This window comes from Protopterus annectens, chromosome 8.part0 (genome assembly GCF_019279795.1).
Source record: "Protopterus annectens isolate FY-2018-M chromosome 8.part0, PAN1.0, whole genome shotgun sequence".
Lineage (NCBI taxonomy): Eukaryota > Metazoa > Chordata > Ceratodontiformes > Protopteridae > Protopterus > Protopterus annectens.
The window spans coordinates 1,318,149,553-1,318,170,410 of record NC_056741.1 but is presented as its reverse complement, the minus strand read 5'-3'; the positions used below and the strand labels follow the sequence as shown (position 1 = coordinate 1,318,170,410).

General features: G+C 34.3%; 1 protein-coding gene across 3 annotated transcripts in view; it reads right to left on the bottom strand.

Annotated features, from left to right (window-relative positions):
• TRPV3 (transient receptor potential cation channel subfamily V member 3) overlaps window positions 1-20,858 on the bottom strand; it is a 579,202-nt gene that overhangs the window by 110,460 nt on the left and 447,884 nt on the right. For all 3 annotated transcript variants that reach the window (XM_044080834.1, XM_044080833.1, XM_044080836.1), the window contains one exon: window positions 19,891-19,957. In XM_044080834.1, the coding sequence (XP_043936769.1) occupies window positions 19,891-19,957 (67 nt within the window). The remainder of the gene's footprint in view (window positions 1-19,890; window positions 19,958-20,858) is intronic.

The window sequence follows — 20,858 nt, the reverse complement described above, 5'->3', positions numbered from 1 at the left end:
AGCACTATAATACTAATAAGCATCAATATACTTTGCAGCATCAACTTTAAAATAATAAATAAAATAACTTTTAAAAATAAAAGCTTAAAAAGTACTGTTACAAGCTTACTAGTATAGTACAGATGATGATGTGAGAGATATATAATATTGTACCAACCACAACCAACCTCCTACCACCAAATGTGTTCCTACTGATTTTAACAGCTCTTTATATACTCTTTTAAACATATTTTGGAGAATTGCTTATCCTGTAGAAACAATACTAAACTTCCTTGTTTAACAAATGTCTGTAAAGACAGTGCTTTTCTGACAGTGTGAATTCCTGAAATGATCCTCCTGGATGTCCATGTAGAAAATGTCTATTTGAAAAACATCTTTTTCCTGTATTGTATAGAAACATGTGTTCTATGTGTGTATGCATGTGTTCTTATGTCAATGCTTGTTGACATATTTTGTTTTTTGAGAAAAAAACAGAAAAGACATTGTCACCTTTTCTGACAGTGTTTTCTTCCTGTGTTTTATGAACATTTTTTATTTTCTTTTATAAAAACATCTATTATCCTGTTTTTCCATGCATGCCAACAACATGCCATTGTTCTTATTGCAGATTTTCTTTTTTGTTCTTGTATACATCCTTCTCTGAGTCTAAGAAAAAAAATGATTTCTTAAAAGCAGATTTTTTTTTTTTTTTTTTTACACCCTGCTTTGAGTCTGTAAGGGGAAAAGGTCCAAATCAGCATTCTTTTTTCAAGCCATGGTAATTTATGTATGTATGCTGATGACATATTACTAAACTCTCTTTCTACATTTAAGCAAGCTTATTTTATTATACATTATTTATGTTGCATAATTGCAGCAAAATTACTTTCAACCTTAGTATATTGCTGAGCACACTCTAACAGAATGGTTTCAGTGAGTTATGGGGAAGGACAATGGTTCAACACAGTATTTTAATGAGGAAGATGAAGTGTTTGAACAAACTCTTCCAACGTTAAGAAGGTCCAAAAGAATTTTCAATAGGAATAAAAATGGTTCTAATTTTTTAGGTCAGCAAGGTACCCCGAGGGGGCAGAGACAGAGAGGCCAGAGGAATTTCTGGAAGAACAACAGGGGTTACAGATATTGAGACACAAGACACAGGAAACACCTATTATGGTACCTTTTGCGTGAAAAATGTTGACTTACCAGAGTTTTAATATTTTTAATTATAGGGATCATGAAATCACTAAGATACATTTTCCCTCTTTAAAAGAGGCCTCAAATTTGTCCCTGGGAGAGAAGTGGACATCTCTAAGGCTCTCACAGAACTTAAACTTTATATGAGGAAATTAAATTTCCGCTTTTTTTAAGAACAACAACACAGTTGTTAAGCAGAAATTATTTAAAAAGAAAAGTGTTTTCAATCCCCCCCTACACCCCACATTGGCGAGTTTCAAAAAGGTAGGTACCAGGGAGGTCTATCAGGCCTACTATTATCAAAAAGTGAGATAATTTAATCTCAATAGCGAGGAGGAAGGATTATTAAGATTTTTACGGACATCTGTAAACCTGTGAATAATGAAGCCCGACAAAAGGGGTGGAATTGTGATGGTGGGTAAGAATGATTATGTCAGCGATATAGCCAACATGTTGTGAGACACTAGTAAATATGAAATTGTTTCATTAAACCAGATTAACATTGCACATAGGAAGATAAAATTGTTCCTAGAAGACAGTCTTTTCCAGGGGGTTATTAACAAAGAACTGTATAATTTGTTGGTTAATGAACATCCATACATCCCCACAGTTTTTGGTATCCCCAAAGTACATAAAAATGTAGAACACCCTCCATATAGACAGATTGTGGCAGCCTACAACAGTTTCATCTATTCTTTGGGGATTTTTGTGGATCAATTGTTGAAGAACACAATGCACCCCATTTCCCACATTCTGGTTGATTGTTGGGATTTTTTACTAAGGATCAAACAAGATTTTGTCGGTGACACCAAGGGTTTTTGAACAAGATATGTAGTTGACTTGTTCAACTCCATACCCTAGGAAATAGGCATGGAATTCTTTTTGGAAGCCCTTTAGGAATATTCAACGTGGTGCTGCGGTAGCATTGTCGCCTCACAGTAAGACGCTGTCCAGTTCAATTCTCAGCTAGAGCGTCTTCTGCGTGGAGACATGCTTGAATGGGCATACCTTCGTTGAAGGTTGTGTGTCAGGGCTGGTAACCCGGCACATAAAAATCAACTACCAATCATTAGCAGACCGGAGTTCCACTGTGGCGACCCCTAACCGGGAAAAGCCAAAGACACAACAACAACAAGAAGGAGGGCTGATTAATTTTGTGGTAGAAGTGATGGAGTTAATTTTACACAATAACTGCATCACTTTTGAGAATGAATATTTTAGACAACTCAAAGGGGTGGCAATGGGGTCAAGTAGTGTCCCTATGTACGCAAACTTAGTTATGGCTACCAGGGAGAAAAAGTTTATTTTCAACTCAGGGTTTGAAAAGGAGTGGAATCTTTATCTCCGTTATTTGGACAATATTTTTGTCCTTTGCAGAGGGGAAGAAACAGTAGTAAATAACTTCTTCAACTACATCAGCCAGGTTTTCCCTTATTTTAGGTTTACACACTGTTTTTCTAAAGACAGCATTGATTACTTAGATGTCACCACTTCTAGATATCAGAAAAATGGATATTTCACTTCAAATGTATTTTATAAACCAACATATTCAAATAGCTTTTTGGCATATAACAGCAAACACCCCTTTTACATTATGAAAAACTTAGTGAGGGGGGCAGATGATTCAAAGAGCTAGGATGTGTTCAACATTGGAAGACTTCAAAAGTAAACTAGGTAACCTCACACACATGTTTACAGACAGGGATTACCTGAAGGGCTTAGTTCAGACCTTAGGATTTGAGGTTTTGCAAGAATGGGGGGTGAAATTCACACCATTGTTAGGGAGTGACAAGGTTTCCACTGAATTGGGACAGAAACAGGAAGTCAACTTTTCTAATGCTATAATGAAAAAGGAAAAAAGGAAAAGCCCTGTTTGCTGAGTGATGGAACAAACACAAAGTCCAATGTAAAAGAAAAAATGTTCCAAACACTAAAACCAAGGAGAAGACAAAATCCAAGTAAGAATCCAAATGAAGTTCCACAGAAACCTTTATGCATAGGTAAGCGCTTTTGCAACCTGTCCTGGTTGCTTTCTCAGACCAAAACAAACATGCTTACAAACTATCCCCATTTTATAATACACATCACACAAGACCCATCAATACCCGAGGAGAATACAAGACTCCAATGCTTTCCAGATTCAAAGAGACACACACTCTTTTCTAATGCTATGGTCACTTATTTTGGCACCTTAGGGTGAACAGTGCAGAACATAGTGTCCAAAAACTGGGTCATCTTGGAAGGTAATACGAGGTATACAACAGTTTAGGGAGATCACCACTATTTGTTTACAAAGTAGTGCCCAGTATGAAATATTATTTTTAACACCCACTTCACTCAAAGGAAGTGAACAAAGGGACCAAGAAATGTGGAGCGTGTAATTATTGTTCATATATGTTAGAAGAGTCATCGATTTTAGTGCGGGAATTTCAGACCGGAGTACATTTGGTTAGTGGTAATTGTGGTAGTAGTGGACTAGTTTACTTAAATTTTTGTCAAGGGTATAATGGGTATTACATTGGCAAAAGTGAGAGAACATTACGCAAGCGGTTTTATGAACATATATATGCTATTGAAAATAAAAACACCAACAATTCCCTATATAAGCACATGTTGACATGCACTGGACAAGCTAGGTTTAGGTTTGCATTCATGGAAATTATTAATAAGGACCCCAGGGGAGGGGACTGGAGTAACAGGATTTGTAATAGTGAGCTTAGATGGCAACTAAAATTAGGAGCTAATTACTCACCAGATATCAATGAACATTTTTCATTAGTTCCTGTTTTAAAAGGTATAGCATTGGTATTATAATGCAACAATTTTTGTTCATCAGTTTAAACACTAAATTGTAATATTAATATTTATATTTTTTTACATTCATACTTTAAGAATTGTGTAGGGTATTCAATGTTTTTAACCACTATAGGGTTAAAGAACAATACTAAATGTGTACAATTGATTATAATTGATTGATTTAATTGATGGTGCTGTTTAAATGTTGAACAATGGTGAAGCACTTTTGGTTTGATAAACTCCAGGATTTACATGGCCGAAAGCGCTTACCATTTTTTTGACACTAACTGTTTGACTATTCTGCTGGAATAAATTTTTATTCAATTCACATTGTGGACTATCATTTTCACAGAGTGGTCAGCTGGGTTTCGACCAAGGTGGGGTGGTGTTTTTTAGGATGTATTAATGTTCAGTGTCTTTGCTTCCTGTAAGACACAAATCACCTATGGGAAAAATAGATGACTGTGAGAAAATATCAATAAATCTTAAAAAACATTAGTTAAGTCCATTGAGGTTAGAGTAACAAGGGTCTTTCAAAGTTCAAATGTATTTATGTGGTGGGGCGGAGCCTAGATGGCCAACTGAGAGTAGTGAATTTTCAGAGCTCCATAAACTATTATAATAATATAGGAAAATGTTATTATTTTCAAGTTAAAAATGTCAGAAATCTATAAACTACTAAACTACATAAATATCAATTTTGGTGGAGATATACAAAAATGTTCCTGTCAAGTAACTTGGAGAAATATTGAATCACTGAAAATGAACAACTCAAGGAATTCTCACCCAGATGCTACTTTGAAAAAGAACTGCAACCGGTAACAACTACCTTACAGGAACTATCTTTGAAGATGGATAGCTTTAAAAATGACTTTGAAAACCTCAAATTAAATTCTCAAAAACAGACTGACTCTCTTAAGGAACTATTACAGTAACACCAGGCAAAAATAACAACTATAGAAACTTCTCTAAATTACATTGAAAGGAGACTCAAAGAGGAAGAATGTTGTTGTTGTGTCTTTCAGCATTCCCAGTTAGGGGTCGCCACAGTGGAACTCCGGTCCGCTAATGTTTGGTAGTGGATTTTTACGTGCCAAGTTACCAGCCCTGATGCACAAAGAGGAAGAATCCCAAAAAGAATTTCTGCTTAAACAGAATACTTGGCTGCTTAACAAAATAGATTACTTAGAAAACAGGGAAAGAAGAAACAATATAAGTATCTTTGGTCTGCTTGAAAACACTGAAGGTGAAGACTTTATCTTATTTTTAACAACCTGGATCCCTGAATTTGTAGACTTGAAAGAGGAACTTTCGTTTGGAATTGAAAGGGCGCATAGAGCACTGAGAAAACCTGCCACTAATTCAACAAATACTCCACCCAGATCCATAGTTATAACATTTCTTTCATTTCTGGACAAGGAACTAATATTAAAATCTGCTTGGAGAAAATCACCCTTAAAATACAATCAAAGCCTGATAAGGTTTGATAATGATTATTCTTCCAGAATACTACAAGAAAGGAAAAAAGTCTGGCCAATAATAAAACTGTTGAAACAAAACAACATTAAAGCACAGCTTGCCTCTCCAGCCAAGATAAAAATACTTTTTGCCAATGAGATGAGAACCTTTAATGACTTAGAAGAAGCTACCTTATTCATCAAAAACAACAACATAGTGCCTTTTCCAGAAGAAATGGAATGGATGGCCCCTACTCTTAAAAGAATAAAAGAAACAAATGCTTAGACTGATGCTAGAAAGAGGAAACAAAAAACTGATTCCAAGATAGCTGTTCCAAAAAATAACTCTTACAACTACATCTCTCAAAGTATCAACTGATATGGTACATCACTTGTCATCTGTTTTTATTTTAAAAAGGAGTTTTTTTTAAACAACTGAGAAACAGTAATGATTTATTCACAATGTTCAAAAGTCCAATAATTCTTCAAGAACAAAGGTAGGTCAAGATGGGTTACTATTTATATTATATATTAGCTAAACAAAGCAACATATAATAGCAGTAACAGTAGAGTGTTTAAAAAAATGCTGTCATGGAGACTAATGCCTTCTTCAGGTAACGTAAGATTTAGAAATGTCATGTATGTCCTGGTTAAATAATAATAGCAAGCTCTTACTACAAATGTCATCATTATTCTGGTTAATTATGGCAGATATTATGGCTACGAGTGTGGTTTAATCAATCTTGAAATGGTGTGCGTGGATACAGCTGTGTTTGGTGGCTAGTTGTTGTTGTGTCTTTTGGCTTTTCCCGGTTAGGGGTCACCACAATGGAACTCCGGCCCGCTAATGATTGGTAATTGATTTTTACGTGCCAAGTTACCAGCCCTGATGCACAACCTTCAACGAAGGTACGCTCATTCATGCATGTCTCCACGCAGAAGATGCTCTACTGAGAATCGAACCAGACAGCATCTTACTGTGAGGCGACAACGCTACTGCAGCACCATCACCGCGTGTGTTTGGCGGCTAGTACAGTGTCATTATTATTCTGTATAGATATGGTTGATGGCATTTGTGGTGGGTATCGTGGCTTTGTGTGCTGCTTGGTCGATCCTAATGTGGTGTGCATGGATGCAGCCATGTCTGGTAGCTGGTGCAGATGTCATTATAATTATAATATTTTTTCTGTTTTTTTGTTTTTGTTGTTCGTTGTTTTTGCTGACTTGTTTGCTTTCAGCTCTTTCCCGGCTGTTGCCGGGCTGGGAGGGAGAGAATTCAAGCTTGGGGATGCTAGTGAAGTGAAGCTTTGCTTCAGGTGCATCGCACACCTTTAGTAAATAGTTCACAGACTCATTAACAGTATCAGTCGCTCCCGGTTGCTATGGTAACAGTAACAGAGCGATGATAAAGCTTACCAGCTTGTGGTCACTACATTATAAGAAGTTATTTATTTGTATTAACTTGAATTGTAGTTTTGTAGCCCATCTTGACCATGGGTAGTATGGTTACCAAGATAACCAGTGTTTTTATACATGACATCAAACTGACCAGATTAGAGAGACAGTGGAATCCTGAACTTGAAATGTCTCAGAATGTAATAATCATATTCTGAACAACTAGTATTAAATTCACAATAGACATTCAGTTTAATGATGGGCTTCAGTTTAATAACATTGCTGTTTTGGCTTGTCATGAATGGCATACATTGTATTGAATGGCGGGGGGAAGCATGGTGGTTTTCCTGTACAGGTGAATGTGTGTGGCGGGTCATGTAATTGCTTATTAGCTGTTTTCACTGACTTGTTTGCTTTCTGTTCTTTTCTTGGCTGTTGCCGGACTGGGAGGGAGGTAGTTTGGGCTTGGGGTTGCTGGTGAGGTGAGGCTTTGTTTCGAGTGCATCGTGAGCCTCTGGTGAGTGGTACGCAGACACACTGGTGGTGCTCAAATGCTCCCAGGTTGCTATGGTAACGGGAACATAGTGACGATAATGCTTAACAGCTTGTGTCAAACAACTAAGCTACAGCAGGGAAGAAAAAAAAACACATGCAAGATAGATGATGTAGTGTTTGACTTTAGTAATCTGGACACAAAATATATAATTGTCACATAGATGAACCAGTCTGCTGAATTTAGATATTAAAATCTGGATTCAATAACTTTGTTTTTTGCATAGTTACATTACTGTCTCAGCTTGTCATAGGTGACATACACTACACTGGACATCAAAGGGAAGCTTGATGATTTTCTTATATAATTAAGTATGTATAACAAGTCATGTAATTGTTTTAACTTGAATTGTAGTTCATGTGTAATACTTAAGCGGTTACCAAGACAACTAGTGTTTTGTACATGACATCAAACTGATGGGGTTATTCAAGAGAGATAGTGGAAGCCTGAACTTGAAGTGTCACATAATGTAACAATCATATTGTGAACAAATAGTATTAAATTGACAATAACCACTCAGTTTAATAACACGGGCTTGAGTATAATAACTGCTGTTTTAACTTGTCATAATTGGCATACACTATGTTGAACATCAAGGGGAAGCATGATGACTTTCTTATATAAGTAAATATGTATAACAAATCATGTAATTGCTTTAACTTGAATTGTAGTTTTTGTAACCCATCTTGACCATACATGATAATTAAACTGTTACCAAGGTAACTAATGTTTTATATATGACAACAAACTGACAAAGTTGTTCAAGGTAAACAACAGAAGCCTGAACTAGGAATGTCACAGCATGTAACAAACACATTCTGAACAAACAGTATTAAATTGACAATAATCACTCTGTTTATCCTTTGCTGATTATACAAAGTGATTACTTAAATGCTGACAAACAATTAAATGTAACTTCTGACATATCTAGTAAAATACACTGTATTATAAACATTAGGTATATTATTGTCATCTATTTAGATTAAGTAATATGTTTTGAAAGACTTCATCAATAAGGGTAAATATGTTAAATAACTGTGTGCTATAATCTTTTGCTGAGGTTTTATATATGATACATCCTTCTTTACTATGTTTGAATTTCTTGTTATCTATCTTTCATGTAAATATTAGTTGCTTATATAACAAGACATATTGTATTAGAATTCTGTCTAATCTACAGTAGTACTATATCTGTTCAAAATAACATAAATGTTGCTTATTCTTATTATAAATATTCTCCATATGATAATTCAACTGATGGAGCTCAGATGTTCTGATTTGTCAAGGTATGAGTGATAATCTGATGGGCTTAGGTTTATCCATCAGATTAGGAATGATTTTCATTCCATGGCTAGTGTGGATCTTAGTTTTGTTAACATTTATTAATTTAAATTTGTTATTTTACAAAAACATTTTTAGTATGCCTGACCAAAACATTACTTTATTGGTAAACCTTCAAAGTATAATACTGATAATTTCATTTAAAAGCTCAAACATATACTTTATAGTTATCAGAGGAAGATTTACTAGTCACATTAAAACAAAAAATACATAGTTCAAATGACCTAAGATGGATTTAACTTTATTATCTTTAAATACCAATGGCTTAAACAATTCTAGCAAGAGATAAAATCTACTGAAATATTTAAAATTGAACAAAGCACAAATTGTCTTCCTTCAAGAAACTAATTTCAAAACAAATACAAATGGAATCCCAAGGAATATATAATATTTACGCAGTCAACTTATAACACAAAGTCAAAAGGGGTAACAATTTTATGGAAAACAAATGTGATTAACCCAGAAATCATTTATAAGCATGAATATAAAGAAGGCCTTATGGCATTTGTAATAGTTAAATATAATAACAGATTATGGACCCTAGCCAATCTATATTGGTTCCCAGGCATTGGATCAGGAACTGTTAAAAAACACTTGGATTTCATTTCCAATAACTATGAAGGCAACTTAATATTAGGAGGAGATTTTAATTGTATATTTGATACTTCTGAAACTACAATTAAAAGACTGCTGCATACATCTACTCTATCAAAAGCTTTAAACAAGTGGGTAGAATCATTTCATCTTGAAGATACTTTCAAATTTAAAGAAGATAAATCTTTGTTGTTTTCCCATAAAAATCACATATTTGGTACCCAAACTAGAATAGATAAAATATTTACTGCCCATGACTTACACTCTAAGATCATTAATTTCTCAATTACTATCTGCCCCTTTTCAGATCACAATTCACCAATACTAAAACTTCAAAATGGGTATAAACCATGAATCTTTAACTCCAGAATTCCAGCATATATAACTAAAATTAAAGAGTTCAAACCCTGGCTATTATCTGAATTAGAGTTCTTCTTAGATATTACCTACACCACATCGATAAATAAAGTAATGATATGGGACTCATTAAAAGCTTATATATATATATATATATATATATATATATATATATATATATATATATATATATATATATATATGGCAAAACCCTAAATTAGTATAAAAAATTTCAGAGAATGGGATTCTGAATTATTAGATCTACAATCCAAACTTTTGTCAGTAAAAGCTGAAAAAATCAAGACAATTTGGAGATGAAAAAGAAAGTAGAAGTATTAAACAATAAACAGAATGAAATTCTAACACATAAAATTAGTTTAGCTCTAGAAAAACTAAAAATTAATACTTTGGCCACTTTTCCCAAATATCTACATAATTTATCTACAGGAATCAAAGTACAATCAAAAGCTAATAACATTAAAAGTATCTTTCATGAGAAGAAAGGGGAAAATGTCTCAGATATAGGTGGCATTCTTGATGTCTATAGAAATCACTATATGAAACATTTCCAAAAAGAAAATATACATACTGATCAATTAAATCTAAATGAAAAATGTTCCAATATAAAAAAAAAAATACCAGAAAAATTAAAACTAGATATCCAAGCACCCATATCCTATAGATTACAGATACAATAAAAGAGGGTAAAAATAATAAAGCTCCAGGTATAGATGGCATAATTATGGAAATATATAAACGTTTTCCTTCAAAGATACTATCCCTCTTCCATAAAACTCTATTAGAAATTCAGTCACAAGCTTTAATTCCACCCTCTTGGAGATATTCCTTAATCACACCAATCCTAAAGGAAAACAAATCCTCAAAACTTTGTACCTCATATATACCTGTATCATTATTTATAGCAATATTAACTAACAGAATGAAAATACCACTATCCAAAACAATAAATAATGATCAAACTGGCTTTATATATCATAGACACACACATGACAATATTAAAAGGATAATTTCTCTTGTAGATTATGTTAACAAAGTAAACAAAGAAACATTCATAATTGGCTTAGATATAGAGAAAGCCTTTGATTCCCTAAATTGGGACTATTTATTCAAAATCCTAAAGCTATTTGAATTTCCAGCATCCCTTATCCATCTCCTAAAGAATATATTTTCAAATAATTTAGCATATGTCAAGTTAGGTCCTTTTATCTCTGAATCTATACATATAACAAAAGGCACTAACAAGGATGTCCCATGGCACCAGTGCTGTTTGCTCTGGCTATTGAAATATTGGCAGATTTAATTCATAACAGTATAAAAATCAAAGGAATAGATGTTTATGAACAATACAATTCTAAAATAATGCTATTTGCTGATGACATATTACTAACATTATATATTGCAAAAGAGACATTAGAATAATTAGATATATTAATTGACAAATTCTACATGACTTCAGGACTCCATTTCAATAAATCAAAATTTTACTTCTAAATAAAAAGAAAGAACTGCAAACTAAGGGGGATCACATCAAAGGGAAACAAGAATCTACCTTAAAATATCTAGGAATTGAGTTATGCAAGGATAATAATGAACTAGTCTCAAAAAGCTACAATAATATCATTAATACAATTAAAGTCATTGTGGGAAAATGGAACAAAATAATATTAACATTTGAAGATAGACTTCAGTTAATAAAAATGGTTTTACTGCCCAAGATGCTATATGCAGCCTTGGCAATACAACTGTTACCCAGACAAGAATATACTTAAAGAAATAAATTCATGTCTAATAAAATTTTTATGGTTTCCCAAAAGAAACAGAATAGCATTAATACATCATATCAGACCATGGAAACAGGGAGGATTAAACTTTCCTGACATAGAAACATATATAAAAGCATCAATATCTAAAACAATCTCAGATTGGATAAGTCCAAATTACTCTGCAAATTGGAAAGAATTACTAACTGTAATATTAATGAATGAATTGATTTACAAAAAAAAATTCAAATAACAGATATAAACAATCTGCCATAGCATATATTATGTATGTCTGCAATATCACATAACTAAACCCGCTAAAACTTGTATGATTAATTATTAGATTGACTCATTTAGGAAAATTATTAATGCAAATATAGACTTAAAAATCCGGTTTGATCTTTTAACACCATTTATAGTCACCAAGAACTTTCCACATAAAATATTTAGAGAAATTATTAATTCCTGGGAACAGAAAAGATTTGTTTGTTGGCTCCAATGTATCAAAGAACTAAAAGTTTTAGATATGCAAGTAATACTAACAACATACAAAATTCCACAACAGGACTAACTTTACAGAGTATTCTATCATACTCGCAAGATTTAAGTAGAATAATTAATAATTCTTTATTTAAATACCTAAATTTACTAAAATGCATATATGAAATCATATATAATGACTTTGACATGGGAAACAGTATTTCAAAGTTTTACAAAATATTGATAAACTATAAAACAACACCCAAAACCTCATATTGGAAACATATAACAAAAGAACACTCAATACAGTTAACTAAAGGTATTAAAACAAATATATTAGCAATAAAATATACATCCTTCACACAACACTGGAAAAGTTATATACATCCTTCACACAATACTGGAAAGTTTTTAACTGGAAATGCTTGTGCAGAGCATTCTTAACCCCAGACAGAATCAGCAAAATTAATTCTTCCATTAACGGAAGATGTTGAAGAAGTGAGCAAGTACTCAATGCAGATTGGAACCACATTTTCTTTGATTGTGTTAAAATTGAGCCATTTTGGAATGGTATTAAAAACGGTTTACAAGTCTTGTTTAATGAATCATTTTATTTAACTAAAACTCTTCTATTATTAAATGTAAATGAAGGTTCTCAGTTGACTAGGTCAAACATGTATCTTGTATGGACTATACTTGCAATCTCAAAGAAGTGTATAACAAGAAGATGGAATACAAAATACAATACCAACCTTGGAAGACTTCTACAGCCTAGTGAAGATCACAGCATTACTGGAAACTAAAATTAAAGAACTAAGATTGTATCCAAACCCATTTTCAACAACCCTTGGGGAAAAGTTCCATCTCTGACTGACACCATACAATGACTGATTAGACACTCTGATAATGGATTGGACATACTTATACAGTAATTGTACATATTAGATTTGTTATAGTGTCAGGCTAATGTAAATAGTGTAAATAGTTAATTTAGATGATATTTATAAATATTATGGAATTTATTCAATTATATTTGAAAATAAAAAAAAATGAAAAATGTATTTATGTGCTTATTTCCAAATACATTATACTAAAATACAATCAGAACATAAACAGTAAAAGTATAACACTCAGCAAACAGCAAAAGCAGCATGAATAAATTAAGAATAAATGTCATTCATATGATGGATGAGTAGCTGTCTAAGTTGGCCATAAGTAAAGTTAAACAGATGTGTCACAAGGGACATCTTAAAACTGACCAGTGTGAGGGACACCCTAAGACAGTGGGTCATACCACTCAATTGTTCAGATTTTCACAGTATGTCCAGATTTTTGCCTTATACTGAATTACTAGCTTGCAGTTAGTGGACAGGCTTACTGGATCACTTATGGTCATGTTCTTAAGGTGGGAAAATCAGGTACACCCTGGTGATTAAGCCAAGAGGAGCTATAATTGAGAACTTTTTCTTCTCTTGCCTTTAGCAACAACTTTAGAATGAAGAGAACTGGATAACAGGCATAAAGGAGACCATTGATTCATATGATGGAAATGTTGACTTGAGCTGCTGAACAGAAAGTGTTAGAGTGTATTTAACAGTGAATAAAAATTGAAATTAATTCTACTACAAATATGCAAAATAAATAAGGTATAAAATAAAGCTTGCTTAAATGTAGAAATAGAGTATAGCAATATGTGATTAACATCCATACTAAATAACTGTGCCTTGAAAAATAAGGAATCTGCTTAATGGACATGTTTCCTTACAGATTCAGCAAAAATGTAAAAAAAAAACAATTTTATATGAATTTCACACTGTCAGCAAGAATGTTGACCTGCTTCCTTAAATAATGGATATGCTCTTAACAGGAAAACAATCTGTACATGTTTTTGTCATAAACACCATCAATCAAGGAAGTCTGAATGGTCAGCATTTGTATGTGTTTTTCCACAAGATGTTTTCTTAAAGACAATATTAGCATTGTCTCTACAGGATGGAAAACAATTCTATTACATGCTTTCCTGCAAACATCAGCAAACAAATGTTCTCATAGAAAGTCCAAAATAGAATACCAAGAAGAAAAGCAGGATGTAAAAACAATATAAAAAGACTATAGCAAATGAAATTGTTAGAGAGGTATTTGGGTAGGAACACACTTGTTCCAAGGTAATGTTGTATCTTTCATGTTGATAGAGAAGTAAGGTGGTACAGTGTAACTCAAGCTGCAACAGTAGTCTGTGTGGTTTGTTACAATAATAAGTTATTTATTAATTACTGCTCTTAAAGTAACAGAGTGTTGTGCTGCAAAGTATATTCTTTCATCCGTGTACATTCTGCAAGTTTCTGTCTGCAACAGACTGTGAATGCAACTATAACTAGACTTTGACTTCAGCAGAACCCAGCCAAAAAGACTTAGTATCTTAAGAAAACTTCACTTCTAGCTCAGTAAGCAGCACATTTGTGCACCATGCAGCTGAACTGTAATTAAGCCATAAGTATTGGCTGGTCAGCATTCTTATGATTTCAGAAAACTTATTCTGTCTAATAACAGTTCATGGAAAGCTATGACTTCTCTGTTCAAGTAGTACAAAAAAGAATTTAGATGACTGGGAATACATACTGCTTGAATGTGTGGTTTGTGACTAAGTACCTGTTCCCAGAGAATTAATGCAAACTACAGATGAGACAGAAGTGTGTATCCTTACTTACTGGTGGTCCATATGACATTAATGTTGTCTGCCATCTGAGGGGGCCCGTAGGGTCATAACTGGATAAAAGGTCAGGAGGGCATTGTAAATGGCTATCAATTTTGAGGTTGCAGTTCTCCTTCTTTTGCGTTCTGGGTCATCTGCACGGTTTTCTGAAATGAAACAAGTGAGACCACGCATGCATAGCTTGATGCACTTGTAGCTGGTCTCTGTGGACATGAAGGAAAGCCCCAGCTTTCTCACCACATATAGAGCCCACTATTTGAACTCCTTTGATATGGGAGTTATTGGGAGAAGGACATGTTCTAGAGATTGCTTATGCTGGCCCCCAAATATTTTTTTCAGGTACCAGCTGTCATTCCCATGTACAGTCTTAAGTAAAGCAACTTTCAGATAGAACATGTCATGAAACCCAAGGTTTTGACAAAGGCCCAGTTATAGGTGAGACCTCTCAGATAAATGCAGCAAAATATGTTATTTGGGTGACCCTCTTGAGGAAGAAAAACTATGAAATCCATAGTGCTTAGGGTGGCAGTCTGACATTTCTTTTCATGAGAAGGTTCCAGACTGGACTTATACATGTTACTGGAGATTCTGAAGTGATAACTGGTAAAGCTAAAAGCCTTTTTTAGATCATTTGTAAAGTAGGCCTGAATTAGTCAGACACATAGAGAGGGTAAATAGTGATTCCCTTTAGCTTTAGGTCTGCCAAACTGGAGTCATACATTGAGTAAAGAAAATGGTTAGGGTAAAGAGGCCAAAAGGAAAAGGGTAAGAGGGGTGAATTAGTACCATGATTGAGACACTCTGAACCTGAGGAAGTACCTATGTGTATTTTGAATAGGAATGGGCAGGTAAGCAACCTTCATCAGCGAGGTCAGAATAGTCCGCAGTGTGAGTGTCTTCATGTTTTTACTGTCATGTACTTATTCAAACTAGAAGAGCTGAGAAAAGGCCTCCAATGGTCATCTTTTTTAGGTATCAGGATTAGTCCTTAGGAGAAACTTTACCTTCTTTCTGGGACTGGAACTACTTCATTGTCTTGCAGTCCAGCAGTTGTTTCAGAATAGGTAGAGGATGGACCAGCTGGCTCCTCTAAAGAGGAAGGAAGGAAAGAAGGAAGGACATTGAGCCATCGTTGCCTTCACAACTCGTCTGGTACAAGCAGGAACATTGCTTTGGAAAGGAAGAGTTTTCCCCACCCAAACTGCTTGAAGAAATGGAGATAAAAGTAGGTGGGGGAGGGGTGCATGTAGTAGTAGCTGTGTGGTGCCATTACAGTTTTTTTTTGTCTCAGTTCATTTTGCAAACATGTAGAAAGACAGTTTAGTGGTCATAATTAGTGTTTATATAGATATTATATATACTGAACTTTTTGGACTGAATATAGATATTATATATATCTATATATATATATATATATATATATATATATATATGTGTGTGTGTGTGTGTGTGTGTGTGTGTGTGTATATGTGTATAGAACGTTTTGGACTTAAAATGGTGCATTTAGCATTACATCGAGGAACAGTATCCCTACAATACTGATGTTTAGGCAGATCTGATGAAGCATCAGTGAAAGTGTATGCAGAACCACTAATGTTTGTTTAAATAAGTATTAAAACTCTGACCCTGTGTTTTTGACTTTTGTTTACATCCTATTGTTTCTTTTGTTCCTTCACGTAAAGCCAACTTGACCTACATGTCTTTGATGAATCCCTAATGCATGCTCTATTTTTAGTCCACAGAAAAAGTGAGGGAGGAAACTGACTTGTATTCTCATTTTTATTTTTCATCTAATATTTATTCTTAAGATAGTCAGATTTTTTTTTTAAATAAACCAATACTTGGGCATTTGCACCATGTAGTTTTGACACCAAAACTACAGATTACTAAACTGCCAGTCATCTAGCATGCCCACAAGGGGCTGACCAATACTGTAAAAATAACTACTTTATCATGTTTATCATGTATATAACATACAACACCAAGCTTGTAACACACAGATGTGCCTGAAGAACTATGAGGAACTAAAACTATTCTAAGGATTAAGGATTCCAGTCTCTTCCTTTCACCCGAAACAGAAGCTTTTAACTTGAGTTTTACTTTCAGCAGTTTAAACTGAGTTTTCCTCTAGCAGTCAGGATCCATGGTGACCCTCACTCAACAGAAGCACCTAAGGAAGTCAAGTCTCCAATTTCATTCACCAATGCTACACCAAAGAAATGTTCAAAGGTCAAGCTAAGCACATATGGGCTGGTCACTCTTCACTCCCACGTGTTTTTTTTTTTTTTTTTATTTTGTCCTGCTAAAAGAATTAGCGGGTAATCACAAGTATAGAGAACAAAAGTGTGATGCTGACAAACTGGTCTCCCAACGTCGCAAGTAGAATGAAGTAAAGCAAGAGTGGAGGCCAGACCACAGCTGATAAAATCATACACAAAGTTTACTCCAGTAGTAAGAAAGTGAGCGCTTTTGCAGCCAAAGCTGCTTCATCAGACAAAGACTGATGTATCTGGATGTACAAATGCTCCCTTACATCCAAAAAGTCACGGAAATTACACTTTCCACAAGGGAAGGTACCATGGCTGTGAGTGATAGCAGGCTTAGAATGTGCATCCATATGCTTAGGACCACAAAATATTCTTCTGAGTAATTTTTTGGTTCTTAAAGACATATTTAGGTCTATCACCCACTAGATTCCTAACTCTATCATCTACACATAAAACGTTCCAAATTTTTACCATATACCCCTTGTAGTAGTCGAATATTACTCAAATAGGTTACAGGAATTCTCATAACCTTAGTGCTCTGAGTTTTCTGTCTATTCAGAGAGGTAGATTCAGAGAAGTAAGGTTTACCTTCCCTGTAATTTCTGTGACTCTTTGGATAGTAAGGGAGCATTCATACATCCAGATACTGGAAAACATTTAACCTTTGGTCTAGCAGCTGATTGTAATACTGCCAACATAGTATACCTGGCCTACTGTGTTAGATGCCTGGCATTCTATATAGGTATGACTACACATAGATTACGTGATCGTATTACAGAACATTTATACGACATTTGTAGGAAAACTGATACTAATGCACTGGTGAGACATATTCTGGCCACAGATGTATCGCACACATTCAAATTTATGGTAGTAGAGAAAGTATGGATAGGGAATAGAGGAGGTGCAACTAGAAATAGAGTTGAAAATAAGGAACTAGAGTGGATCATCAGAATGAGAGCAACAGTGTGTAAGGGCCTAAATGATAAGTTGTCTATTAAATCTGTACTAGCTAATAGACCCCTTAAAAGATGAATTTGGGTATATATTTCTATACATTTTTATGTGCATGCATTTATATAGGTAGTTGGCATAAATGTATGTATGTGTTTTAAAGATTTCTGCAGTATATGATATGCCTTTGCAATTTAATATTTAATTGCATACACCTGCATTATTTTATACTTGATAGAAAATATTTTATTGAGTGATTGTTCTTAACTGTTGCTGGCTCATGATTGGATAGAATGAATTTAAAATACAGGAAATGTAATGAGTCTTTGTCTGATGAAGCAGCTTTGGCTGCGAAAGCGCTCACTTTCTTACTACTTGAATAAACTTTGTGTATGATTTTATCAGCTGTGGTCTGGCCTCCACTCTTGCTTTACTTCAGTTAGCAGGTAATCCTACCAACCCGGTACACCACTTACTAGGGTGGCAGACTTTTTCTCAATTTGCTACCTTATCAGTGATATCTCACAGCTACTGTAGACTGTGAGATTCTATTCCTTACCCTTATGAAACAGCTTGAATTGTTGGGGTTTCAGTGTTTAGTCTTAGATTCAGAAGCCCTTTAAATGTTGCATGCCAATTATCAATCAAAAATAAATCTAAATAATAAATATACAAAACCTACAAATCTAAATCACTGTACAAGAGAGTATTCTGCAGGACACCAAAGTATCAGTTACAAACCACCAGCTGTAAAACAGTTTTAAATATGCAAAGAAACTTATTACAAAAATATTTTCCATATGTGCTTAATTAAGTAGTTTAAATAAAAACTAAAATAATAAACCCCTGACTTAATCCAATATAATTTTGTCAATAGCAGGTCTTTTATGGCTAACCTCATAAAATTTGTAGACCACTGCCCTGGATGAAAGTTTAATTTATCACTCTGTGCAACTTACTTTAAAATGAATAAAGAGTTCAGCATTATACCCAATGACAGAAGCATACATTAACACAGGGATTTGAAAGTATTAATTTATGTCCCATACTTATCTACGTGGCTATATACATACAACTTGCAAAAACAGGAGAATTCCTATCCATACCCTATCATCAGTGGAATCCCTGAAGACCGTGGCCACTATTTTTTGACATCTTTTTCTTATATGCCAGAACTAACAACAACATGCGACTGATCAGATCTGCAGATGACTGCAAACATGACAGCATTCAGTTCTCTGACACCACACCCCTTCAAACAACACTTAATGTTCCAGACAAAATATGTAGTAGAAATTACTTTGCACTCAATGTCAAAAATGTAGAATTATAGCATTTGCTAAAACTCCACACCAGCTTTATATACAATTGACGAGCAACAGTTTAAAGTTGACCCTTTACTATTTAATGCCCTGCTTAGAATACCGTCCTGCACAAAAGGGTTCTGTACCACAATAAAAGGCAACATCAAACAGACTGTGAAGTGAGTCCATCAATTCATACCTTCAAACTGGACTTGGATGACTACACGAGTACCTGCAAGTTCCAACATGGGACCCAGACATCAAGCTCCTCAATGCCGAACAGAAGTTGAGTGCGATCACCAAATCTATGACCCTACTATGCATTTCCCCTCTTAGCATTCCTCATATTTATGACCCATTTCTTTATAAGAAGGCTTGCAAATGTGTTATAACAATGAAGTATAAATTTACTGTATACCTTGGTGACATGCAATAGTAACAGCAAGAGAATTAATTCACAGAGTTTAATGGGTGCATCTGATCATATGCACGGTATGTGCCCATTAAAGTATATGGACACTGTCTGACATTATCCCTGTCCTGATGTCACTAGGTATTTTTTAGCTCATACGTTATTTTATGCCACGATGCATGCAGAAGTATGAACGGAACACTTTAAACATGCAAATCATAATCTAAGTGAAAGCCTATTCTAAAGGCTCAGAAAGATTGGATTTTTCTGACCTTGACAAGAATAAGATTGGAAAGCAAGACATATTTACCTGCAGCAAATCCCAGGATGAATAAAGCATACACAAACAGGAATTTTGACACATCATTTAGTATTATCTAAAAATAAAACAGAGAAAAATAAGTGAAATAAGTGCATGGAAAGGAAATTCTAACATATTTTTGCATTATCTGAATGGATCAACATTATTATTTGTTGGTAATAATCTTTAGAACATAATTATCATTAATGATTAAAGCAGTATTATCTCCTACATCTCAAAATACAGTTTTATACCAGTTCAGGTTTCTGCAGTTATAACTTACACCCAGGAAGCTTCAACAGCAGCATATTTATTTATTTTATTTATTTTTATTTTACATTTGTTGACCAGGCTAGACTAACTGGATATATTTCCATTTTCAGTAGAGGCCCGGGGAGAAAAGCTCCAACGTAGCACAAAATATAATACACAGATGTATAACAAAAAAGGAGTTTAGAAGAAGTACAATACTAAGAAGGATGAGTTTAAAGGATTATATAAGTCTTCTTACTGTAAGATATAAGAGATACATTAAAGTTCATTGATAGTTTACATAAATATTGGAAGTTATATTAATCTTACTAGTACCAGTTTCTGCATACTGAGGGGTACGCAGAGTATGATTGTGTATCCAGAGGCATTGTGAAGATAGAAGTAGGGAATGGTTAAAGATTAGTCACGGTTACTGCAGGGACATAACCAGTGAGATTTTAGGTGTCTTTTGAGTTTTTGCTTAAAGAGTGACAGTGAAGGTAGTAGAGTTAGATCTGTAAGTAGAAGGTTCCAGTTTTTTCCAGTGGTATTGGAGAAAAGGGTGTCACCTGCCACGTTATTGGACTTACTTATGCAAGCTAGTAATTTGCTAGAAGAGCGTAGGGAATTAAGATTATTATATGGGGTAATGAGGTTAGCAAGTATAGGAGAATTATTTGGGTGGTAAAATATTTTATGGGCAATGGTGAGTTGGGAAAAAAATC